This window comes from Pseudorasbora parva, chromosome 21, assembly GCF_024679245.1.
Source record: "Pseudorasbora parva isolate DD20220531a chromosome 21, ASM2467924v1, whole genome shotgun sequence".
Lineage (NCBI taxonomy): Eukaryota > Metazoa > Chordata > Actinopteri > Cypriniformes > Gobionidae > Pseudorasbora > Pseudorasbora parva.
This window is the reverse complement of record NC_090192.1, coordinates 14,066,741-14,094,071: the sequence shown is the minus strand read 5'-3', so window position 1 is coordinate 14,094,071 and position 27,331 is coordinate 14,066,741. Positions and strand designations below refer to the sequence as shown.

The window sequence follows — 27,331 nt, the reverse complement described above, 5'->3', positions numbered from 1 at the left end:
CTTATGAGAGCAATGGTTTACTGACCTTTAAAGATGGTGTGGAAAGCAATTACATGATCATTTTGTCTGCATCCATTGCATTTCACACCATTACTTCCTTTTCCGGGTCATAACGTCTTGGGCTCTTTTGCCAGTGTATAGTGTAAATGCTAATATCGGATACGGTCGCTTTATAAATGATGTAAGCAAAAAAATCCCTAAAAAATTGGATAGTGTCACCAAATCGGAATTGTGCATCAAGACCTGCAGTGTAAAACGGATGCATGACACCCTGATACCTGCATGGTTAATTATTTTTGTATAGCTATTGATAACTAAAGTTGGTATAAGGCAGGGGTCCCCAATCTCGGTCCTGGAGGGCCACTGTCCTGCAGAGTTTAGCTCCAACCCCAATCAAACACCAATCAAACACAGCTGAACAAGCGAATCAATGTCTTACTAGGTCCTATAAAGGCATTGCTTAGCTGTTTCAGGTGTGTTTGATTGGGGTTGGAGCTAAACTCTGCAGGAAAGTGGCCCTCCAGGACCGAGATTGGGGACCCCTGGTATAAGGTAAAACAATTAGCCTCAAACTTATTTTTTTGAGGATGAAATCCAAGAAAAAGTGAAGCTCACAGTTTCTACAATGATGATAGTGACAGCAGAGAACAAGGCAAGTGACAACAACATTTATTGCCATTGATTAATATAAAGTGACAAATTCAATGATACATTAGCGTTGGATGGAAAATATACAATGTAATATAACAATCCATTTGTAGTTAACCGTGTACATTGATATTAATGCATATAATAGGATTGTTTGAATCTATCTTTTTTCAGACTCCACTATGCCAGATGGGATATGTGTAGATGTACAAATGACAAAATACCTTTCTTGCTTTTTATAACAGTTTGCGGTTAGACATACAGTGCCACATTGACCAAAGAAGCATCTTTGTATTACTTATAAATATTTAACTGCTTACTGGCTATATATTTAAGCAAGTATTAATTGCAACTACTTAGTAAACAAGTTGTCTCTTCATTTTGATCCATAACCCACTGAAGGTGTTTTGGGGCCCTTTAGAAGTTTTGACATGCTCTGACCTTTGTTCTTTTTTCAGTTGCTTATAAACACATTAATGGCAAAAGTGTAATTACACTGTATTCACCACAAACTGGGCTACCATAATATATGAGCAACATGTATACATGCTTGTATTTTTGAGAGAATAATGTTTATTCGTGGTTTTTGAAAAAACAAAAAATTTAAGTACTGAATTAAGTATGCAGTGAGTGTTATCTCAAGAGTTTTGTTATTGGTTGTTGTGATACTTCAACAAATGTTCAGCGTCACTTCCCCTGTAGGAGACTGGCTAGCCAAACATTTGAGGATTGCAATAGGGTCTCTGAGAGTCTTGGCCTCTTCTATCTGAAACTCAACCCATGGGAGAGAGATCTGGAGAGAACAAATGAAAATGAAAAGTGCACCCAAAAACAACAATTCTGGCAAACATTTTTTTGTTGTACATCTTTTCTTCTGACATAGCTCAAAAACTCTCCTTCATGTTTATTTTCAATTCACTACATTCAAACATGCCTCAACACAAATGGTTTAAACATGAGCTTGACTGCCCCATTCAATTTCAGTCTCAAAAAGCCATGTTTCCACCGAAATTACTCGAAACAATTTGTCCCAGGAACTTTTTTTCCACTCAGACCTGTTGCTGTCTGTGTTTCCATCATGGTCTAAAATACCATGAAGATTAGGACTGCATGCGACTTTTCAGAGCACACTGGATTTCGTTTAACGCAAATACACATAATAAAGCCTGAACCTCATCATGGGTTCATCGGTCGTAACTTTTCAACTTCATTGTTGATTCGAATAGCATACAACTCTCACTGAACGCACCGCAACTGACATTTAGGTTCAAATAAAAGTCTAGTGAGCTCAACCAATTAGCATGTTCAGCGCCTGAGTCCCACTCCCGAAAGTTCCTGAACTTTAAAAAAGTACTACATCGAGAGCAGGGACATTTTGAGGGGGACATTTTTTTCTCTGAACTTCATTTAGGTTCTGGTTCCTGCGTTCAAAACACACTGAGTACCACAAAGTTCCTAGTTGCTGCACACTCAGAAAAAAAGGTACAGTGGAGGTACAATTTTGTTCCATGGGGAACAAAACGTATAACTGTACCTTAGGTACACAATTGGTCCTTAGGGTACAATTATACCATTGTTTTTCTCAGTTCGGTCGTAGTGAGTCGCTGTCCTACAGAGTTTGGTTCCAACCCTGAAACACAGAAGCTCGTATTGAGAATTAACATGCTTAAATTTTGATGTTTAATCGCTAAAGTTTGCTCACCATTCTGGTGATCAGTGTTTTCTTTGGCAGTTTGGCTTGGATTTTTATGTAGAGTTTGTGGTTTTTGTTACAGTTACATTGTTCAAAACAAAATAAGCCATGAACAAAATTTATCTGGAAAAAAAATGTTTGACTAAACTCATCACTGAACAGAGATGTATAAAGTACTAGAAACCAAGACTTGAGTAAAAGTTCAAGTGCTCTATCAAAAAAGTGACTTGAGTAGAAGTCCTCTTTAAGCAACACGCTTAAGTAGAAGTACAAAAGTATTCAACATTTTTTGTACTTAAGTATTGCAAGTAGTTTATTTAAAAATTAACTACTCAAGTACTGAAAGTAAAACTACAAGTATCGTGTTATAGTTATTAAAGAAAGTAGTCAAAAGTTTGAACATCATATTTCATTACTAAAAAGTTTATTTTGACTTATAGTCTAATTTTCTACCATATACAATTGAATACAATCAACAGCTAGCTTACAACAACTTGCTTTGCACTTTTTTTCCTGTTTTCACCTCACTCCAGTCTAAATTAGGCTAAATTCTTTTTTTAGGTAATTTTTCTACACATTGTCATATACATAACCCAAAAATACTGTAGTTCATTAAGATTAAATCTAACTAACCACTCTTACTAAAAACAAATATAAGCAAACTTATATTCTTATTTCAAGATGTGTTCTGAGTAAATGATTTGTTTGTATCACATTATATGGTTTGATTAGTTACCATTACATTAGTTCCCAACCTTTTTTCAGTCATGGCACCTTTTGAAAATGTTCTGAATGTTGTGGCACCCCCTTGCATACGTTACACTAGGGGTGTAACGGTACAGATTGCTCACGGTTCGGTTTGTATCACGGTTTTAGGTTCACGGTTTCAGTACAGTTCGGTATTTGCTATGTTCAGGGAAAAAAGGACTACTGTCAAATAAAAATAAAGAAAATACGAACAAATAACTTAAATGCAAGAAGAAGCACAAATAAATACTATTGACTAAAGATACTAATAAAATAAACAATACTTTTTAGGTTTTACAGGTTGATCTAACATTCGTTTTTAGGTAGAGAAATTAAATAAGTAATCAAATGTAAAATAATTGCATATTTAACTGTTTAAATTAAAAAATGTATCATTATTAAACTTACAAAAGCTATTCAATCAAGAGCAGTGAGTGATGTCCTTATATTTTGTTTAGACAGCAGTAAAGGCTACTGCCCCTTTAAGACCTAATGCAAGGATAGTTGCGTTTTTCTCAACTGTATAAAGTTCTCTTAAGGCATATTCAGAGTATGTCTGCTTGGATACTCATCAAGATGGACATGTTGACATACTTTTTGTGTGAGTTTGTCCATTCAAGCGCAAGATTTGAAAGATAACTCAATATTTGCGTGCTGTGAGACGAGTGCACGCTTTTGGACGAGTGCACAGAGATCTTCTCACAGCGTGCACGAGTTCTCATTCACGTCTTCTGGCTCTACATCCAGGTGATGACCGCGAAAACAACAGGCCATTTTCGGACATACAGCAGCACTCGCATGCATTGAACATTTTTTTACAAAGAGAGACCGCTTTAGCCACGTTTTTCTTTTATTATCACTGTTGTTTTGCTGTATAACTGAGGAGCCAGTACGTGTATCCATCGACAGAAACATACATAAAGCATTATTTTCCAGTTACAACCCATAGAGACGCAGAATCCTGTTTAGGAACCACTGGATTAGACTAATAACTAACATGAACTAACCATGATCAATACATTTGTTACTGTATTTATTAATCTTTGTTAATCTTAGTTAGTAAAAATGCAGCTGTTCATTGTTTGTATGTTACTTCACAGTGCACATTAACTATCTAAACAAATAGAGAGCAAGACAGCGCTTACGTTGTTAATGCTGCTTTCACACCGCACGCGAATGACGCGAATAAATCGCGCTATTCGCACGAAGTTGGACGCGTGAACATTTTGAATCCATTCGCTTCATTCGCGTGTGACATTCTATTTTTTTACAGTCTATGGTGACATTCCCTACACAACAGACGCGAATTCGCGTCATGGGAGGGGTTTCTGCTAGTCATTTTGACTGGGTCACTTGACTTCTTTTCTGTAAAAAATACTACTGTTAATGTGTGACAAAACGTAGTTTGAAGACTTTTTCAGGCGATAATATTGTTGTTTAATGCTCAAATCTGTGTTTTTTTTATACAAAAAGTGCTCATTCGCGTGTGACATTCACTACACAACAGACGCGAATTCGCGTCATGGGAGTGGGTTCTGCCAGGCAGCGGCAGTCGGCAGAAAGACTATCCGAGTTAAGGCTGCTCTCACCGGGGTTGATGAGCGCTGAGCTCCGATGATCGCCTGGGTCTCACACCTCCGAAAACACCAGATCAAATTTTCAAATAGGAGCTCTCTTAATAAATAAATCACATATTTGAGCTTTAAACAACTACATTCTCGCCTGAAAAACTATTAAAAGTACATTTTGTGACACAATAGAGCAGTATTTTTAAATTACTCTTTCCCATCCGTCACTTCACCACGAGACCTCAGTAAGCAGGCTCCTCATTGGTTAACGTGACGCGAATATCCGCCAAAGTTCAGATTTTTCAACTTGAGCGATTAGCGTGTTTCGCGCGGTTCGTGCGAATCACGCGTTCAAAACGCTCAATTCGCGTGATCATTGCCGCTTCATTCGCGCGAATCGCGCCATTCGCACCGCCTCATTTGCGCGAATCGCGCCGCAGAATGCCTATTCGCGTCTCTGCATTGACTTAACATGTAAATCACTCGCGCGAATCGCGTCATTCGCTCAATGATGTGCCAGCTTCATCAAACCTGCCATCTACTGTTCTGGCAGTGGTAAATAATGTGGGTTTGGAATTGCATTGGAATTGCATTTTTATAATTGTAACAAGTAAATGCAGCACATAAAAAAAAAAAAAGGAATAAAAGTATTAAACTCATCGAAATATGTAGGCTATTGAAGTAAAAGTGGAAGTAGGAGAAAAAATAATAGTCTCTAGAAAAGTACAGATACCGCCTTTTAGTAGCCTACTTAAGTACAGTAGTGAAGTAGTTTTACTTTGTTACGATTTATAAATAATGGTCACCAGCAATACACTCTTGCCACAGACATTCTAAATTTAGATTTTTAAAAGCTTTCTAAAGGGGAAATGTTTAGACGCACACAGATATCAAGAATCAGCATATAAATCTCAAAATGGTGACATACTTAATGCTGCAATGCATGCTGGGAGCCATGAGTTTTATACTGTGGTGGCTTAGTAGTGTTGGAGCTAAACTCTGGAGGATCTCTCTAGGACTGAACGTGCCTACCCCTGACTTAGAGGTACAAAAATGTACCCTTAAATGTACCACCGCAGTGGCGGCCACTTGTACATTAAAAGGTACAATTTTGTAATCTATTTTTTTTATTTTTTTTGACAGAGTGGGTAAAGTTCCTGTGGTGGAAACGCAGCTAAAGAAGCAGCCTGGACATTATGCAAAACAACTTTTCTAAAGCATTCACTTAAAGCATCTGATCTATATACATCCATTATACTTCACATCAGGTCTTTACCTTAATTATGATGTGTTTATCAGAGATGTTATCTCCATCATTCAGTTCTTCTCCGAAACACAGTGTGATCTCACTTTGAGGTTCTTTTCCTCCATTGCGGAAAGCATCCAACTCTGAGAAAAGGAAAGAAAATTTAAATGAATGCAGTAATCATGTCAAAATCACTTGGTATTATCCAGGGAATCAGAAGAAAGAAAAACAGCTAGCTAATGGTGACATTATGTTTACACTATATAACCAAAGGAGAACAGACCCATAGTATTTTTTTCAACACCAACATTTTTCGTTCCTTGCCACGATTAACTCTGGTTCACACTGTCAGTCCAAATCTGATAATCTGTTCATCCAAATGCATTGTGTATCACAACCTCCGATTTTTGTGTCCCTTTCATTCCCTAAAATATCTGCATTGCTTTTCTATAACGGCATTGTGTTGGAATGTCTAGACACCAAGCAACGACAACAGAAACATGAAGGCGTCAGAGAGGTTTTTTGCTGTAAGCTGTCCATCTTAGGCTATATTTAGGGGCCAAGCACCGAAGGTGCGGAGGCACCTATTGAAATCGTTAGTGTTCCTATTATTATTATTCTGCTTCTTCTTCTTCTTCTTCTTCTTCTTCCGCCATAGGAGTCTCTGGCAGCCCATAGAACCGTATGGTAAAAAGTTGTGAAATTTGGCACACTCATAGAGGCCAGTCTGAGCTGTCACTATAGCAAATTTGGTGCCTCTAACTCAATCCCTCTAGCGCCACCACCTGTCCAAAGTTTCACTCATATTTATGCTTATAACTTTTGACCCCTAAGGGCTAGAAACAAAATTCTTTTTTCATCGGATTCCTTGGCTCAAGCCGATTCGATTTCACCCTATGATGTCATTTTCCGGTATGCAAATTTTCCCGCCATTTTGAATTTTCTGAAAAACCTACTTTTTCGAACTCCTCCTAGGCCGTTGCTCCGATTTTCACGAAAATTGAAACAGATCATCTTCAGAGCATGTTGACAAAAAGTTATGGAATTCAAGTTGATTCGTCCAATCGTTTTCAATAAACGCACAAACAAATTTTACGTGGAGGTTGCAAAAACACACTAAAGGCTATATCTCCGCAACGCTTTATCGTATTCAAACCAACCTTGGTACATGTCATCACAAGCATGACTTGAAGCAACATGCAGCGTTTCGGCGCAGCGCCACCTACCTGTCCGGAGATACGAAAAATGCCTATTTTGGCTTATAACTTCTGAACCGTTTATCCAAAAATCATAAAATTGGTCTCATTAGATTCAGGGCGTCATGCCGAGTCGACTGATATCCAATTTTACCATGTCGGCCATTTTGGATGTCGGCCATTTTGAATTATGTGCAAAAATGCTGTATTTTATGAACGCATGAACGGATTGTTATGAAACTTGGTATGGGTCATCACCACGATGCCCTGAAGTAGCCTGAGAAGTTTCGAAACAGCGCCACCTAGTGGAGAATTTTTTTTTTCAAACGCTTATAACTTTGGGTGTGGTTGACATATTTTGATGGGAGTGTGTTTTTTGGTCTCCTGAATCCTTGCCGACTCCAACGATACCAGACTTGCCAGGTTTCGGCATATGGTTTGCGCAGAGTTGTAATTTAGTGCTTAAAAAACATTTGCTGATATCTTCGAAACCGCTAGTCCGATCGAGACGAAACCAGCCTCAGAAGTTCGGAAACATAGGTCGATAGCCATACGCTAATGCCCAAATCTCAAAATATTGATAGTAAGGGGTAGTAAAATCCAATCAAAGTCAGGTGTCAGTCCTTTTTTACGTGTTTTTTCATATAAATGTCTATAACTCCAAAACAAAATGAGATATTTTCACCAAACTTGACACACATATGTATGGGCTCACTACGAGGACACATAAAAAAATTGGTGGGATTGTGCCTCTTGGTGGCGCTATAATAAAACAAAACATGAAATTCCCATTGACTTCAATGCAGTATTACGGTTTAAAATGCTAATGCTATAATTTAAGAATGCATTAGCGTATCGTTACAAAACTCGGTATGTGTCTTCCGCTCCATGTCCCGAAGATACTCAAAAAGTTTCGGGGCAGCGCCACCTTGTGGTCAAAAGTTGTAATAAAATGTACAGAAATGCGAATAACTTTTGATTAAATTAACCCATTGTAATGAAACTGGTCATAATACAGTCAATGGCTCATGCCGAGAACATGGATACCAATTGTGCCATATTTTGCAAACCTATCTGTCCTCCGTCTTGTTATTTGTTAAAAACCTACTTTTTCAAACTCATCCTAGACCGTTTGTCCGATTTTCACCAAAATTGATCCGTATCGTCTTCAGACCATGCTGACAAATAGTTATGGATTTCGGATTGATAGACAAAACAGTTTTCATATACCACTGCAACAGAGTTGAGCCATGATGCAAAAATTACTCTTGAGGCTGTATCTCTGCAATGCTTTGACATATTGACACCAAACTTTGCATGTGTCATTGTCATCTCAATCTGACTAAACCACATCAGTTTCGTAACAGTGACACCTATTGGTCGAAAGTGATAAACCATTAAACCATTATTATTGACTGTATTTAAAATTTGACTGCTATTTTGCCTAAAATCAACTTAATAGGTCCTTAATGGCTCATTGTTGCAGTTGGCTTGAGACTTCCAGCCATGCTGGCATGTCTTGTCTTCTTCTTTGCGCTTGGCCCCGATAATGGCTGCTTGCAGCTATATTTATGTTTATATTCATATTCATGAAAATTATAAAACAAAACAAAATGAAAGCTATTAATTTCTTACAGCCATAGGTATGGATTTTAAGTAACAAAATTTAAAGTACCAAAAAAAGTGTTAATACACGTTTTCCCAGAATGTTTACATTTTCTCAGAGTATAAAAGTTTCTAAGTGCATTAAATGTTTAAATTACAAAATTAACGCCGCTTCACTTTTTTCCATATTTAGTTTGTTACAGCCTTATTCCAAACTGGATTAAATTAAATATTTCCTAAAAATTCTCCAAACAATACCCCATGATGATAATGTGAAAAACGTTTGTTTGAAATATTTGCAAATTTATACAAAAACAAATAATAAGTTTGAGTTTATTACAATAAGTCTCCAATAGGGCTGGGTTTAGATTCAAATTTCAAGAATCTATTCGATTCCGATTCTCAAGATCTTGAATCGATTATCATTATGTAATTCGATCCGATCCGATCTTCGAGATTTAGATAAGTGTTTTTGAAGAAAGCATTTTTTTCCAGCTGTTACCTGAATTACAGGACTGTAGTTATGCAACATATTGATACTATTATTATAGACATTCAACTGCAAATTAATGGAGTATTGATGGTCGTAAAGAACATTCCCCCTTCCAGAGCTGTGCTGTCGCGCCGTCATGACAACGCAGCCATCACAACTTCCTTGGCAGTAAGAGCGCGCTGCAGTGAGAACGGCTGTGTTCTTCAGCACGGTGACGGCAGTATAACGTTAGGCTGTGTGTCCACCAAAGCGTTTTTAGCCAGCTGAAAACTCCTCACTGTGAGCGCTTGAGAGCGTTTTGGCAGGCAGCGTTTTTTCTCCTCAGTTGAGACTTGCTTGTTGTTATGATACGGAAAATCCGCGGAGATCTTTCTAATATCACAGGTAGTTTGTTGCTGTATTGATTCTATATAAAATTGCAGATACAATGTAAAGTATTTGCTCTGGCATTTGTTTTAAATCATTTTGTTTCGTTAATATTGCTTGTTGTCATCTGATGACGACACGCAGAATGTGGAAGTTGGTCTGTGTTGTGTTTGTTCCGTCCCTCCTCCACTGTGATTGGACGGCTGGGTGAAAAGTGACAGTAATGAGCGCTGCGTTTTACTCAAAGTTGAACATGCTTCAACTCTCGGCGACCAGTAAAACTCGCTGATCGTTCAGCGCGTGAGTGTGAAATACTCGCTCAGCACCTCAGTGCGCTCCAGGCGTTCTTAAAACTCGGCGCTCTCTTTGAAAATGCCTGCCAGTATTCTCTGTCCGCGGCGTTTCTGGAGTTTTCAAAGCTGTCATGTTCGTTGTGTTAATGTCCTTCCAACTCGCGTGCATGCATGAATCCAATGACGTGGCAAATTAAAATTCAATCTAGGCCTATTATTAAATCGATCCTCTGAGTTACGGATCGATCTTTAGAACTTAATATGAAAATCGATTCAGAATTGGTGAATCGATTTTTTCAACACAGCCCTAGTCTCCAAGTTCCTACTGCTGAAAAACATCCCCACAGCATGATGCTGCCACCACCATGCTTCACTGTAGGGATGGTACTGGCCAGGTGATGAGCGATGCCCGGTTTCCTCCAGACGCTTACCATTCAGGCCAAAGGGTTCAATCTTTGTTTCATCAGACCAGAGAATTTTGTTTCTCATGGTCTGGGAGTCCTTCAGGTGCCTTTTGTCAAACTCCAGGCAGGCTGTCATATGCACTTTACTAAGGAGAAGTGGTTTCCGTCGGGCCACTTTACAATACAGGCCTGATTGGTGGAGTGCTTCAGAGATGGTTGTTCTTCTGGAAGGTTCTCCTCTCTCCACAGAGAAATGGTGAAGCTCTGTCAGAGTAACTATTGGGTTCCTGGTCACCTCCCTGACTAAGGCCCTTCTTCCCTGATCGCTCAGTTTGGCAGGCAGCCAGCTCTACGATGAGTCCCGGTGGTTCCAAACTTCTTCCATTTATGGATTATGGAGGCCATTGTGCCTACAGACAATTTCTTGGACTTCATAGCTTGGTCTGTGCTCTGACATGCACTGTTAACTATGGTAACTTATATAGACAGGTGTGTGCCTTTCCAAATCATGTGCAATCAACTAACTATACCAAACCAAACCATCTAATTTAGACATTTAGTTTATTTTAACACAGATCAACGCACATACATAACATAAGATCGAATAAAATCGATCTCATAAAATCTCCAGTGTTCGTTTAAACCAATGACATTTAGATCTTATAATATTTGGACACGTATTGCACTATTTACATTCTTGTTAGACATAACCAAAAGTGTTTATGTGAATTCTCACTAAAGATGGACATTTGTACATAATTTTGTGTAATTGATTGTTAATTGAAACTTAATTTGGAATGTGCAAGCTCTAAGTTACAGGCTTGTGTGTTCGTCGTTGGTATTCGAGCTCCTATACCATGTAACAGTTATTACGAAATGCTATAAAATCGCTTGCATGTTCAAATTTGATTTCCGTTATCCATCCTGAAGCGAACGTGAAAATGTTGCATTGGAGCACGCGGATTTCTTTAGTGTAGGTGCGATGTCTTGAAGCTAGAAGCAATTTGCTCCTTTTGAGAGAATTTTGCTGGAATGATTTCTCACAAGAAAGTTTTCAAATGACTGATTTGATGTGATAATCTTTGTTGATTAATTTACTATTAAACATTTGTGGTAATTTCCCACTTTATAAACTCGAAACTTGCATAATTGTACTCATTCTCGTGCAATATACCCGCGTCAATATCAGACCGTGTGGTATCGATTTATTATCGGTATTAGATTGTGGTACCGTACCAAAGCCAAAATTGGGGTATTAAGCCATCCCTAATGTACATGTGATATTTTTTCATTTTATATTTTTAACAAATTTGAAAACATTTAAAATAAACTTATGTCAAGTTGTCATTATGGGGTATTGTTTGTAGAATTTTGAGGAATCCATTTTGGAATAAGGCTGTAACATAAAATGTAGAAAAAGTGAAGCGCTGTGAATACTGCAGCGTTTATAGAATACAGATTGTTACAAAGGAGCTTTACAAGTGATAACAGGAAAATTATTCAATGATGCAAAACCAAGTTAATGTATGGCTTTACAGCAGCTCTAAAAGAAAATAGTGTCATTGTTTAGTGTTGTTCAAGTTAGTGATTCACACACAGAGCGAGGCGCATTTCAGATAGCATGCAAACTCTGTATTGACTCTTAATTCATGTATCCTTGCACTTGAATGGACACAAACACACAAATATGTTAAAATACTCACTTCAGCAAGTATTCTCATGAATACAGTCAGTTATGTCTTAATTGAATGTAAACCGTTGAGAAAGAAATTGGATGTGTATTCTTATTTTGGATCTGTGCATTAGATCTTAATCCACCCAAACTTGGGTCTTCAGCCAACAAAGTTCAAGCCCCATCTGGCTAGGGTGCTTTCCACAAAAGCAATCTGGTCAAATTCGTTTTTGACTACCTCTGGAAGTAAAAGATTTATGGAATAACCTTCTAGGAGAAAGGTGAGTGCTTTGACCTAAATATTGTGCCATGAGATGGGTATCTAATATTTTGGCCCTGGTGATATATCGGTGGACCTAGTGGTTTAGAGCCTGTTATTATGCTTAAAAATAAAGGTTCTTTATTGGCATCTCTGGTTCCATGAAGATCCTTAAAGGTGCCCTCGAATGAAAAATTGAATTAACCTTGCCAAAGTGAAATAATAAGAGTTCAATACATGGACATCACATACTGTGAGTCTCAAACACCATTGCCTCCTACTTCTTATGTAAATCATCGTGCATGAAAAACACCACAGAAAAATAAGTAATTCTCAACATAACGCCAACCGTGATGCAAGCGTTTGGGGTCATTTATATGTACCGTATTTTCCGGACTATAAGTCACACTTTTTTTCATAGTTTGGCTGGTCTTGCGACTTATAGTCAGGTGCGACTTATTTACATTTACATTTACATTTACGCATTTGGCAGACACTTTTATCCAAAGAGACTTACATTGCATTCAAGGTACACATTTTTTTTCCATTATTGTCAGTTCTTGCTTTCCCTGGAAATCGAACCCATGACCTTGGCATTGCTAGCACCACGCTCTACTGGTTGAGCTACAGGAAAGCAGCATATCACTTATATATCATAAACATATATCAAGACAAGAAACAAGAATAAACATACAGTATAGCCGCGAGAGGGCGCTCTATGCTGCTCCTGTAGCCCACCCCAGAAAAAAATAACTGAAAACAGAAAAAAAAAACTCTTAACTTAAATATTAACTTGGAGACAACAACTTAGAAAGACTGAACACAAACAAAATGCCCCCATAAAGAAAATCTTATTCTGCAAATTACAAACTGCATGTAGTAAAATATGCAGCGGAGAACGATTCACACAGCGTTTGTCTCGCGAGGCTGAGCCTCTCCTGGCAGAGTTCAAGCATCTGTGGACTCGTTCCTTCAGCTCTGGCCATCTTGCTTACAGTCCGCCATTTGCTTTCTTTCTTCTTTTCTTTCTTTCTTTCTTTCTTTCTTTCTTTCTTTCTTCTTCTTTCTTTCTTTCTTTCTTTCTTTCTTTCTTTCTTTCTTTCTTTCTTTCTTTCTTTCTTTTCATCATTACAGTTAAAGTAACCTCTGCTTTTCGCCAGTCCCTCAGAAGTTTCTCACTCACTACAAACTTTCTTTCTTCTGCTCGGTTATGCACAGTGAGCGGGCAGTGAGCGGGCACGAGCGAGTGCATGCAAGCGGGTGCACGCATGCGTGCGCGGCTCCCGCTCTGCCCTAATGCGACTTATAGTCCAGTGCGACTTATATATGTTTTTTATATAAGTAAAAAATTAATTATATAAAAAAATAAGTCGCATCCTTTTTTGACTGATGCGACTTATACTCCGGAGCGGCTTATAGTCCGGAAAATACGGTACGTCCCCAATATTTGCATCTGTCCAAACATGTTCATTGTCAGGCGGAACTGACAGGGCGAATCATCGGGACTGCAGATAAACAAGCTTCACGCGAGGATAGCAAAAACGGCAGATCATGGACACGTCATGTTCCAGGCTGTGCAGGAGACGTGGGGACTTTTCTACCCTCCCCACAGATAAACAATGTCAACAGTCATGGTTGATGTTTATAATCGGATACTACAACAATTTAATTCAAGATCGTTTGTTTGTTCAGCCCATTTCAAGCAAGCTTCGCTCAGTGTCTTAAACTGAAGAACGTGGCAATTACAACTTTATTCCTGAAAGCAGTAAGTAGCGATTTTATCCACTTATTGACTGTTTAAACAATTTCTGATTAAATTGAAAGTTTCTTAGAGAGACAGACATTTTAATAAAACCCTTCTTAAGTGAATAGATGGTTTTTTTTAAAGGTCCCGTTCTTCGCGTGTTTTAGAAGCTTTGATTATGTTTACAGTGTGCAATATAACATGAGTTCATGTTTCGCGTGTAAAAAAACAGTATTTTTCACACAATTTACTTATCTGTACAGCGCTGTTCCCTCTGTCCTAAAAACGGCCTGATGATTTCCTTGTTCTATGAAGTCCCTCCTTCAGAAATACGCAACGAGTTCTGATTGGGCCAGCGCTTCCCGTGTTGTGATTGGACAGCAGCGTAGTGCACTTTGCCCGGAAAGGTCCCTCCTCTTACCATAACGGGGCGATGCAAGCGCTGAATGCGCGCTCTTCTCCACGTGGGAGAGCAACAAGACCACGCCCCCTATTTTGCGTGTACTTTTGGGCAGAGGGTTAGTCAACAAACGGTTCTAGTGACGTCATTCATGCAAGGAAGTGCAGGGCTGTAGTCCAAACCGGCTAGGTTTTGAAAGGGAACTTCTGTTAAATAAAATATCTCGTTTGGCATTGAACTTTGAGCTTTATAATTTTTAATGTAAGTTGAATACGGAAGACGGTCTGCCGAAAGCTAGATATTTTACTTTATACATTTTTAAATATGGTTACAAAAACTCATTGATTCGCTTCAGAAGGCCTTTATTAACTCCCCAGAGCCGTGTTCTTCAAACTGAATGGACCCCAGTCACTGCCGTTATAAATTTTGGAAGTGTCACTATATTTAGTAATATACTGTAACTCCGATCATACTTATCAGAAAGAAGAAAGTCATACACACCTAGGATGTCTTGAGGGTAAGTAAATCATGAGGTAATTTTCATTTTAAAGTGAACTAATCCTTTAACACTAAGAAAAGTGGTTCTGTGGCAAGCAGCGAGAAGAGGGACCGTGAGAGCGGGCCAGTGGCGAGTGTTAATGAGCGCCAGCTGCGCGCCACACTGGTCTTGTCTCACGGCGGAGTGACAGAAGCATAAAAGAAGGAGCGAAGGCAGTGGAAGACGAGAGAGGACCAGGCCTGGACTTTACGTTGAGTTTTGTTTATGTTTTGTTATGTGTCCTGCCTCTCCTTCCTTCCCATATACGAACAGCGTTACAGGTTAACTGAAAGGTTCTTTGGTAAACTCAAAAGGCTCTTCTTTGGCAGGGGTTCCCAATTCCAGTCTGGAAATGATCATCTATGCCTATGCCAAGAGCCCTTGAAGTGGGGATTTTGGTAAAAGCAAGGCACTTGTGTGTCATAATAATCTGTTTGGAACACACTTGGCGAAGGGAGCCCACGTCATTTCCTCATTAGCTTCACATGGAATGTTACCACTACAAATAAAAACAAAAATGTTTATATGTGTGCATGTGTTCCAGATCTGTTCTCATCTTTATAAGTCAAGCATTAAACATTTCTTACCAATGAAACGTTTTTAAACTATAAAATACGATATGAAAATGAGTAGTATACAAAACAACTTGAATTATTCTTGTTTATACATTAACTCTCCCACCATATCTAGATTTAAAATGAATCTTGAAGTTTCGCCACCCTGAGACACATGACCATAAATGATTCAATTACTTCCTTGAAGTGACCATTGCATGTTTCCTTTGCTAACGGACTTGTGAAATGGCCCTTCATGAAGGGATTCAGTTGTTCACTTTCATTTTTCATTTAAAACACCCCTACAAATGGAGTCCCCTTTCCTTCAAGAGTATAAAAACAGCATTTGGAATTAGCCCTGCATGTCTCTCTTATCTGACACACCTGATTCAGATCATAAGCTCTTCAGAAGAGAGCTCCATGAACTCGGGTGTGTCCAGACTGACAGGGTTCCTACACAGTTCACTGCCCCCTACTCCCTGAGCACGGGATATCTGTTAAAGTTCACTACACAAAATGTTTTCAGCCACAATTCCCTGCAAAGTCCTCAAACAGACAAAACTCAAGTTGTGCATTTCAGAGGGGTTTAAATTTTGATGCCATAACATATTTTTTTAAATAGATAAATATAATATAAATGACCACATTTTCATTTAATATACGTATAAAAAATATAAATCCATAAAAATATTTATTTTATTTATATAGTATACATATTAATTACACATTTCACTTAATCTAACCTCTCAAATTCAAAAGCCTTAAACTGAATGATAAATGTATGTTGAATGTTTAATATAAAACTAAATGTAATTTGGTAACATGTCTTTTTTTATCTTATTTAACCTGTAATTGTGATAGTTGGCTTGTAACTGTTGTGCCTCATGCACTTTACACCCATGAACAGCCGCATACAAACACACCTTCGGTGGAATCTCCCTTAAAGGAACACTCCACCGTTTAAAAAAATAGGGCTTATTCAACTTCTTTCCTACTTTTAGATATGTGGGCAAATGCATTTTTTTCTCAGTGCATGCATTGTTTTAGTATGGCAGGGTCGCCGCTATCTTAGCTTAGCATAATGAATGGAATCCTATGTTGCCAGCTAGCATGTCGCGAGTAAAAGTGATCCAAAAAAAAAGATAAAGACTAGGTGATTTCCTAGGCAGATACTGACTTGGGAACCACAGGCGAAGCACTGTTACTTGGGCGCAGAGATATCAGCCGGAGGACGTGAAGATGAGAGCCATAGAGTGTCTGTGCTGTGTGTTGCGAGTACTGCAGTATGGATCAACGCCCTGAAATATCTCTACACCAGCAGTGCTCCGCCTGTGCTTCCCCATAATATACTCCCAAGTCAATATCTGCCTAGGAATTGCCTAGTCTTAATCTGCATCACTATTTGAATTCGTTGTGAATACGCAGGCCACAATAAGTAATTAAGTGTTTTTTTTAATTTTTTTTTTATTAGTTTTACTCAGGACATGCTAGCTGGCAACATAAGATTCCAATTTATTATGCTAAGCTAAGCTAGCAGCGACCCTGCCAAACTAAAACAATGTATGCAATGAGACAAAAATGCATTTGCCCACATATATCTTACAGTGACATGGCTTACAGCGCTGATTATGTTTGTAAAGCCTGACAAGGAAAAATTGTGAAAGAATATTATAAACCTGACAGTGTGCACCCGGGATTAGTTTTGTTGCTGTCACGGCATATAATAACTTTTGGGACCGTGAGTGTGTTGTGGCCATGAGATCTTTTAAAGGGGAATCTAAAGGGGAGATCTTTTTTTGTTCGTGTCTATGAGTTTAAAGCGATGGTTAACCCAAACATTAATATTCTGTTATTTGCTCGCCCTCATGTTGTTTCAAACCCGTACATTTGTTCCATCTTCAGAACAACGGTTTTGTCACAAATCAGACCTCTGGGGCTCCCTCTGATCGCCACCAGAGGGCTCCTTCTCCTCAATATTTATCCCTCATACGGGGCGGCAGTGGCTCAGTGGTTCATGTAGGTTGTCTACAAACCAGAAGGTTGGTGGTTCAATCCCCGGTTCCACCTGACCAAGTGTCGAGGTGTCCATGAGCAAGACACCTAACCCCAGCTGCTCCCGACGAGCTGGATGGCGCCTTACATGGCTGACACCGCCGTCGGTGTATGAATGAGTGAATGTGAGGCAAAAATTTAAAGCGCTTTGGATAAAAGCGCTATATAAATGCCCCACTCCAGACTTTATTACCCATAATCCTTTGCCCTGACTCATCAGCCATCATTGTTTACACCTGTGTGCCATTAGCCTCATCACCTCAGTCTATATAAACCATGTTCACTCTGCCATTCACTGCGAAGTCTTATAAAGTGTAACACTACAATTCTGAGCGGTCTGTCATGCTTTCAGGTCTCTTGGTTTTGGATCACCTGCCTGTTTCTGGACTGCTCTCTCACCTACGTTCCCTGCCTTTGAGGGCTGAGCGATATGTGAATTTTTGGGGGGGGATAATCGCCTTCAAAAATATTGCGATATCCGATAATATCATCTACTCCGCACTGACCCTGCCCACTCCCCAAAATTTTCCAGGCATAAAATGGAGGACAACGGCTTAATATCCAAGGAAAGATGTACATCGGTAATTTGGCAGTATTATGGATTTAAACCAAATGCAAATGGTAAACCTGCGGATCCAACAGATGCTATCTGCAGGCTGTGCAAAAAAGAAAAGAAAGTGAAGGTTAAAGATGCGCAGACCACTAATCTCCGCAGCCATATCCACATACACCACCCAGCAGTAGCGGCCTCATTTGAGCCCCGCTCTGCAGCCGCTTCTCAAAGAAGAAGGATAGGATGTAGTCGAGCAGTAATGACACCATAAATGTCAATTAGAGCTTAGATAGTGCTCAAAAAAATCAAGCCCGACCCTACCCGAGCCTGTGCACGTTGTGTCCGAGCCTTGCCTGGCCCGGCCCGACACATTAACTGTAATTATGAGAACGAGCCTGTAATGAGCGAAGCGGACTGGTGTGACTCATGTTAAAACTAACATGAATGAAATAAGCTGAAAACATCACTGTTTTCCCAGAGCGACTGTACAGCCAAATCAAATTTTGCTGCAATATTGTCCTGTTTAACACTGTGAAGCTGCTTTGAATCATCATTGTAAAAGCGCTATATAAATAAAGCTGACTTGACTCAGATCAATAATCCGCAGGCGCGTGCTCATGAACCGCTCACCGGTAAAATAATCAAATCCAGCTCAGATGTTTATCTGTAGCTCACTTTGTTGTAGCCATTAACAATGTTTGTCTTCTTTCTTTTTGCATATGTTTGAATAGGCCTATTATAATATTATTTTTTACATTCATCTGATTATGATAAATGCAAAGGTGCGAGTGAGTCAGAAATGATTTTGGTGGTTATATTTAGTTTAATATTAAGTTTTGTTTTGTAGAAAGCATTCTTTCGTTTTGTATAAATTGTATCTTAATTTTAATAAAGGTTTCTTTGGCCAATTGCTGTGGTTTAATAAATAATAAGCAAATAGCAGACATTAATCGTGACGAAGTCACCGGAGTGATCGCTTTCATTGCTCATGAACTGGAGCGCGTCTCATAAATAAACCGAAACGCAGCAGGCTACTTGCCTCACAGACATGAGAAATATGCGGATAGAAAGCTTAAAATGTCCACTTTTAAACGAAACGATTCAAAACGAAAAATTTTAATTAAGCAAAGTGCAGTGTTGACGCGAATAGCTCATGCGTTTCTGTTCAGAATACTGCGCTCCGTCACTGTACGAGCTGTGAGTTTAACGTGCATTTTTACATCACTTTAATATATTTTTCTTTCATTTTTTATATTATAATAATTTTATTCTAACACCTTTATTTTATAGTATTTAAAATACAGGCCTATGGTTAGCTTTTATGTACATTTTCAACTGTTTAAAGTTGAGCTATTTTCGTTTTATTTTTAGCGTTAGTAGGCTATTTTAAATGTTTTCCAGGTTTCCATGTTTGATTAATGTTTGTATTATTAATAGGCTATTATATTAATAATTTAGCCTAATAGCCAATAATATTTTTAGAATGGTTTTAAACATTTAGCCAAGCCAACGTGCTTCTCTTTGCACGTGTATAATGAAAACACAACCAACTTATCCATAATTCAATGTTTTGCTTTAACACATATAGGCTACTGTAGTTGTGCATCAAAAACACTAAAAAGGTGAGTGTATGGTAACTACTATTTATAATGTATCTGGCAACGCAATGTCCTGTGAGTTTATCAGTCGTCATTTTTATGATACTGTCGATTATCGTCTGATAACACTGACTGTTATCAATATCAAGATATTTGCGAGACATCGTCACTATATGATAATATCGTCATCTCGCCCAGCCCTACTGCCTTGTTGTGTTTGTTGTGTTTGTTTGGACTGTCTATGTGTATGTTGATCTTGCCTGTACTCTAGACTTCGATTGTGGACTGTTGTCTCAATAAAATTGCATTTGCATCCTCAACCTGTGGACTCATCGTTACAGGTTTAACCTCAATTTTATAAAGTGGCTTGAGTGTTTTGTTTGCACATACACAAAAAGGTAATTTACCCCTTATTTTTTGCTTATAGCACGATGATTTTTAATGATTACTTTTTATCTTTAATAGGGAATAAAATATTACTGTGGCCATTTTTTTTAGCAAAGGAAAAGTGTGTTTAACACTTTGTGTATATATTAATATTACTAATAATAATTATGAGTATTATTATTATTGCTAAATAAAAATATTTAACAAGATAAGAAATATAAAAATTACAAAAACATGTCCGTTTTTTTGTCAAACATTTTCGTCATTAAGAAAAAATAAATATATATAGTGTAGTTTTTTTTTTTTTTTGATGAAAGAATTATATTTTTGGGTGAACTATCCCTTTAGTTTAACATTTATTTTAATCATAATTATGCGGACCTAGCTTCCAGGTTGTATTGTGGTTAACATTATTTAAATGTAACTTTTTATTGCAGGTGCAGTCAGTTGAAACAACGTGAGTCCCAGCAACACACTTCCAACACTGATTGGAGACTTTCTATCTCTTTCTTGTGAAGTTGTTGTTTGTTATCTTTAGCAAGTTACTGTGACCCCCCCCCCCAATTCTTCTTTAACTCTCATTACTAGTTGAGCATAATACACACTTCAAATTTGGTGTCTAGACTCTTTGAATGCTATTTATATTAATATTTTTGGTTTCTGAGTAACTGTAAACATTGTAAAATCAAAAGTAAATTATTGAATACATTTTTTTTTTGAGTGTTTTATTTACCATTGAGTTAAAAAGACTTTTACATAATACTCAGCCATTCCATATAAGGCCCACATAAAATTGCATTGTTTGGCTCATGTTTGGCAGAGTAATGGCACTGCTTTGGCGGATCTGTGGTAAAGAAGAAGTGGGCCAGATCTGGGCCGGCAAACACAATCTAATCTGGGCCACATCTAAGCTGTTTATCTAGGCCAGATCTATGCCAAAGGAAATTTGCTGACGGGTATGTTGCTTTCGTACATCAATTGCAGCTTGCAGCTGTAGAACAGTGAGAGATCTTGAGGCAGCTAGGCGAAATGCATTTAGTTAGTGGTGAATATTGACCTATTGTGCATACTTCTTGCATACTGTAGTTTGTGTAAAAAGAACAGCGTTGCACGATCAGCGACACTCCGGCCTACTAGCTCTTCTCCACAGCAATAAAACATTGCCTTGTTGTATTTAATATTCTTGGAGGAGGGGTTTATGTAAATATTGGGGCTGGTGATGTCAGCAACCCTGGAGGAATGTCTATAGTCCCTCCTGGCCGTTTGCTGTTGTCATCAGAAATTGATTTCTTGAAAAGCAAAAATCTCCCTTTGCTTTAAACTTAGAACGTTGTAACTTTGCTTTGTGTATGTTGTTTATGCTCAAACGGCAACATTACACACTAGCTAAAGTTAGAAAAGTGAAATCGTGTTTTACCACTCAAGTAATGTTTTATATGGGTTTTTTAGTGCAAAATATATGCTTGCGAAACACTTACCCTGTCTGAATACATCCATGTTGAACAGCTGGGTGGGCTCGCTTGCTCTCTCCATTTTACAGGGTCCCGTGGTGGTGTTGTGCGGCCCTCTCCAGAACACCCGTCCCTGACAGAAGCGTTTGGCATAGATTCCTCCTCCTGTCAAGGTCAGCACTACTCCCCGCTCCATGAAGGGCAGCAATTTGTTAAGATCGTTCAAACGTGAGGCAAGGCTGGGGTCGGCGACCATGTCTGATGGGGGGTCTGGGAGAGGGATTCGATGGAAGCCAGTGCCGCTCAGAGACTGTGGAGACGGAGGGATAGGTGACGGAGGCAAGTAAGCGATCCGAGCATCATTTCCCCTCACTTCTCGCCGCAGAACCTCCTGACCAATGTAGTGCACGGTTACGTCGAAAGTGTTTAGCACTGAAATAACAAAAGTGTTTTTAGAAACATCTGCCGATAGGTTGGTTAAACAATTGAGAGATCAGATTTGTTCTGATCAATAAACAAATCAAATTTTCGTTTTAATTACCTCGCTTTTCTTCTGGCAAAGGAACTGCTTCAATTGTTAAGTTTAACTGGATGTCTTCAGCACCTCAAGAAAGTGTTAAATAATCAGTCAGTCAACCACTTCACATTATTAACATCAGCATTAACCACAAAAGAACTAAGTTGAAAATTCATAGAGTAAAATCAGATAATTACTGTCACTCTTTAAGAAGATTGTCTGCACCCCTGCTTGAAATGTAATCTCACTTGCTGTATGTGGGGCAATTTCCTGTGCACTCTGTAAAGATAAGAACGTTAAAATAGAGCGCAATTAATTATAGACTCATACTCTGCTTTGCATTTCAAAACTAAAAAGTGGAATGTGATCAATGCATATCTCAATGGCTTTTTGACAGTGTTCAATGCTTTTGTAAAGCAGGCTTTTGCTATTTACCATGCATGTTGCAAATTGCATCTTTAATATAAATTGAACAGCTCGGCAATGACAAGCTACGATGTGCTGGATGTTTTTACCATGTTGATGGGCTGGAGCACAACAACCTCCTCTTTGATCTTTTTGCATTCAATCTGCTGATCATGCTCGGATTCACTGCGTCTCCTCCTGCCGCTCCTCGCTGCTTTCTGTCCATTCTCTTTTTTTACTTTAACCACTCCTATGATGAGAGGAAAGCAAACTAAATAATTACAAAAAGTAATTCCTTTACATACTCATTGCAGTTATTGCCGACATTTTGCTGTTCATGAAAGTTGTAGGAACGTGCAAAACTTCAAATGTAATTTTTTTTAATGATCAATCAGTAGAAGGTGTTTATTTGATGTTTAAGAAAGCTAAAAAAAGACAGACCACAACAGAACAAACTACAGACTACAGGATATCTTATGCCGCTTTCCAGGCAACCCGCAACCCGTGTTTTTATGCGCTCTGACGTAGCCCACAAAACAACAATGGCAGCCCCTACGGATGCGGCACCATATACCAAATACATTTCCAATAATGTAAAATAAAAGGTATATCAGCTTCTCTTGCCTTATGTGCCATTTTTTCTCATCCGTTTCCCTCAAGTAAGCAAGGAGTAAGCACCGTTCGCGATAGAAATGATTGTAAATGAGCATAAGCCCTGTATCCGTGGTCCGGCATGCTTAGTTTACATCTAGCTACCACAATTCCTTGCGCTAAGGCAGTTTAGCCTGACTTTGCCTGGAATATTATCAAGTTGTTAGTTGTGGTTTGAAGTCGTAACTTACGGGCTCAAAAAACTGCCTGGAACACGCCATTAAGCTATACATTTTTTAAAATGTCAACCTCACTAACTAGCTCGTCAGTTGCTGGATGACTAGTCAGTTAGTTAGCCATCTTATGACACGCCTAGAAATAAATAATCGTGTTGGATTGACTGTATCAGGGTTGCCAACATTGGTTGCCAGGCAAATTACTCAAATATTTAATGAGCATTTCATTTAAATTAACCTTTAAATTAATTTCCCCACAATCTAGCTAACTAATATTACCAGAGGGTATTTTATGTATCTCATGTAATTTACCAGACTGTCAGTCTGATTTTAGTCAATACGAGTCATTTGTATTTCGAATCCTACTGCGTGAAAGTTCTATGTCACTAGAAAATACATTTGCATAATGCCTGCCTATGTTGAATGTTGTCCGCCCTCGAACAAATTGACATTCCCACAAACACGTCATTTTACTGACGACTGCTTCCCAAATATCCGAGTTCAATGCGGGATTCACAAACCTCTTCTCTTGAAAGATGGGTCAGTACTCAGTTTGGACCCAGTACAACCTACCCTTGTGTTTTATATTGTAAGTTTCCGGCTAACTGCTAACTGGCTTATCAGGCTACTATTTTCTTACAAAAGGAGTTTATTCAGCATAGTGAAGCCTCTCCTCCAATGACATCCATTAAAAAACATTCTTCTGTCCGGTTCCCTGCAGGGTTAACAGGCGTTGCGCTTTTTTCGGGTAAAGGTTGCAGGCTTCCCTTTAAGTAGCTTTGGCTTAGGTGTATTTTATTAGGACTTGAAATAAACTCTACTGGATAGTGGGCCCAGAACTGGACACCCTTGGTTTAGACCAAACAAGCCTCATTATGGTGGAAAATGCTAGGGATTTTTGTGCCAATTTAGGAATTTATTTTGTTTTTTAATGTATTTGGGTGGCGTGAGAGCAAGAGAAAGAGACTGAAAGTGTAAAATGTGAGAGTTGGCAACACTGCTAATATTACAAAGAAACGTTTCCACATCCATTGGTTACCTTGTTCTTCTAGTGGTACGAGGCGGTAGACTTTGTAGGGTTCTGAGATGTCCAGCTGAGATCTTTCAGTGACCTCACTAAACTCTGGACTTTTGTTGAGGGCACACCGAAGGCGGGTTTTCCAGGATGCAGGGTCAGAATCTCCATTCTCCAAAAGCTTCCCTTTAAACTCTGCCCAAGCCTTTCATCGGAAAAGTTCAAATTAAATTTCAAATTAAAATTTTGAAAGGCTTGCATGCTTAAAATAATTACTACTCAAACTATCTAATTATAATTAATAATGTGAAAATTAATTATCATAAACATAATAATTTAGAAATCCTTGGTTATCAATAACTATAATTGTGCAAGTCTAGGAGTCATTGTCTCACACTTGGGAAGAACTACTCGAGAAGAAATACATTAAAAGACAGAGGTGGAAACAAATAAATTGATATACTAGCAGAACAAAAAGTATACACACTGAAAAGATCCAGTATATATATATATATATATATATATATATATATATATATATATATATATATATATATATATATATATATATATATATATATATATATATATATATATATATATATATATATATATATAGTGCTTAGCCAGCCAAATTCCACAATTAATTGTTGTATAATGTAATATGTAAAGTGTAATATTTGCACCTTGAAAATAGCTGCATCTTCCTCACTTCGGAAATCTTGTTTTCCTGCATGTTTCCATGGAATACGAAACATGGTTTTCTCAGTGTTGTCCCACACTAGGCCATGATACTTCCCACTGTTTACCTACATCCCAAAGCACACAAGTGAGAACCAATTATAATTACTATTATAACTATACTATTTCTGTCCTGAGACCCGTAATATTAGGCAGCTAGATACTCTGCCTGCACATAACAATAAATAAATGAATAATAATTTGTGAACTATATGGTAAAAAAAAAAATAAGGCATCCAGAACCTGACTGTACATATAGTAGCAACATTTTATATTTTTACAGATTGGAAAAAAAAAAAAGAAAATTTATATATATATATATATATTGTGTCATATATATATATATATTGTGTCACCGCTAGCACCAGGGCCCCAGGAAGAAGGACACCTACAGCGCACCTGCACCTAAATCACCACGTTTGTCACTGTTCATACAAATAAATCCACCCTCTGGGGGCTTTGCACCAATTTCATTGTTGCGTGATCCTTCACCCTGCCACACTGGTGGAGAATGCGGGCAAGAGCGTGAAGGACCACCAAACACACATACACAAACACACACCTGTTCCACTATCCAGGAGCGCAGACGACGTGTGGAGCGAATCCTTCCAGACGCCATCTGAAAAACAGTTTGACAGATGCTTATCTAAACACTTAGGCCATGTTTTTTCATTAACATTATTTTATATACATATATATATATAACAAATGAATGGTACATGGGTATAATTTAAGCCATATGTGAGTATTTTAATGTCATGCTTAATACTTAATTAAATAAATAGGCCCATTTTGATTTTAAATCATTTTTAATTGGCCAGAGGTGGGTTACAAATGTGGACTACAATTTTAATATTTGACATTTTGAGCATCCAGTCAACAAGTAGAGAACATAACCGCTCAGTCTAGGCTTTTGATCCGGGTGTTACTTTAATCTATCTATTATATTATATTATTTTATGAAAGTCTGCAAAATCTCGGACTCTCTTAATATTCTTGTTAAGCTTCTGTAATTGACTCTGGTTTCCTCTGTTTAAGGTTCTTCATAACAAATCCATATTGTTTTGTCAGAGCAGCAGTTTTTTGTTGTTGTTGTTGTTTTGTTGAGACTTCTCTTATTTTTAGGTCATGCTATTGTTTTCAAAGTGCCCATTTTGTCTCTACAGTGAAGAGAATGTACAAGTTTTTGAATCAATGCATGTGTTTTGAGCACTATGAAATGAGATAACGTTAATGTTTCTGAACTTGTTCTTCTGAGCTTTTGGGGCTTAGGAACGACAGTGATTCATAAAAACACTTGACAAAAACAATACTTATGTAACACGCACTGGTTATTAAATCTTATTTGGACTCTAGACGATTCTTAAATATTTTAAATTGTTTTTATTAGTGAAAATCACCTTCGATAGAAATCGCCGTTTGGTGCCCCTTGGTGCTCTCTCTGTACCCGGGCTGCCATGCCCACTCCGCGTAAAGGGAGCGACGGTAACGTTACTATTTTGCAATCATGAATAAGACTAGGCTACTATTAATATAGGCCTACCAACTCTATAAAGACACATTCACAGTAAATAAATAAACAGCTGAAATAAAAATCCAATAGATACAACAAGGTGTTTTATAATTTAAACAATTTATTCGAAAAATATATCCACATCTAAATTAATGTAGCCTAATATTTCGTTATATAAACAAGTTAGCGGACAAAACGGCATTTTTGTTCAAACATTCGGAAGATTATTAGGTCGTTTGTTTGTAGTTTCGATTACCTTTAGTTTCGGTCCTGTAAACTGTCAGCAGTTCTAGAGATCACACCAGCCCATCGCAGATCGCACTCGCTTGAAAGCGAAACAGAGGAGCGACCAGAGCTGTTCACTACTTGGCATTACAGGGGGCGCTCAGCGGCTCACATCACACTGTTCCTCGATAATATGAAATCAGTTTCTTTGGAAAATCCGGGATATTTTTTTGAATTTTTGCCGAAGGTCAAGGCATCACATAAAGAAAAAACATTGCTAAACTTTAATGTTACATAATAATTAAAAATGCATCTTCCTCGTTGTGACTGGGCCAACTTCACCAGTGTCTTATACCACGTGACGTAATGTGCGGCGCTCTTTCATTATGTTTTTATTTTACTTTATGTATTTATTTATTTTACTATGTGGCACATTCCTAACATCAGCCACATTAATCCCGGGAATAATAAATATTATTTACTACATTGTGAGCAGGTATTATGTGATACAGGCATCAAAACTCCGCCCACTTTGGTATTTATTTTCATCCAGCCAGTTTCCCTTCTGCCAGTTACATTCGTTTCAAAAGAAACGCCGCTCTTCCCAGAAACCACGTGATA

At 38.2% G+C, this 27,331-nt stretch overlaps 1 protein-coding gene across 1 annotated transcript; it reads right to left on the bottom strand.

Moving 5' to 3' along the window:
* Nucleotides 1-652: 652 nt before the first annotated feature.
* On the bottom strand, nt 653-26,840 carry irf9 (interferon regulatory factor 9). The gene is made up of 10 exons (XM_067429268.1): nt 26,742-26,840; nt 25,535-25,591; nt 24,918-25,040; nt 24,256-24,436; nt 22,500-22,639; nt 22,182-22,263; nt 22,009-22,071; nt 21,495-21,899; nt 5,933-6,045; nt 653-1,441 (listed from the first exon to the last, which is right to left on the bottom strand). The coding sequence occupies exons 2-10, from the start codon at nt 25,589-25,591 to the stop codon at nt 1,319-1,321; spliced, it is 1,287 nt and encodes a 428-aa protein (XP_067285369.1). The 5' UTR covers nt 26,742-26,840; the 3' UTR covers nt 653-1,318.
* Between the last annotated feature and the right edge of the window lie 491 nt (nt 26,841-27,331).

Coding starts and splice junctions, on each gene's coding strand:
- irf9 (XM_067429268.1), bottom strand. CDS start 25,591: ATGGCGTCTGGAAGGATTCGCTCCACACGTCGTCTGCGCTCCTGGATA. Junction 24,437..24,917: donor AAGATGCAGCTATTTTCAAG/GTGCAAATATTA, acceptor TTCCGATGAAAG/GCTTGGGCAGAGTTTAAAGG. Junction 6,046..21,494: donor CATGGATGTATTCAGACAGG/GTAAGTGTTTCG, acceptor TCCTTTTCTCAG/AGTTGGATGCTTTCCGCAAT.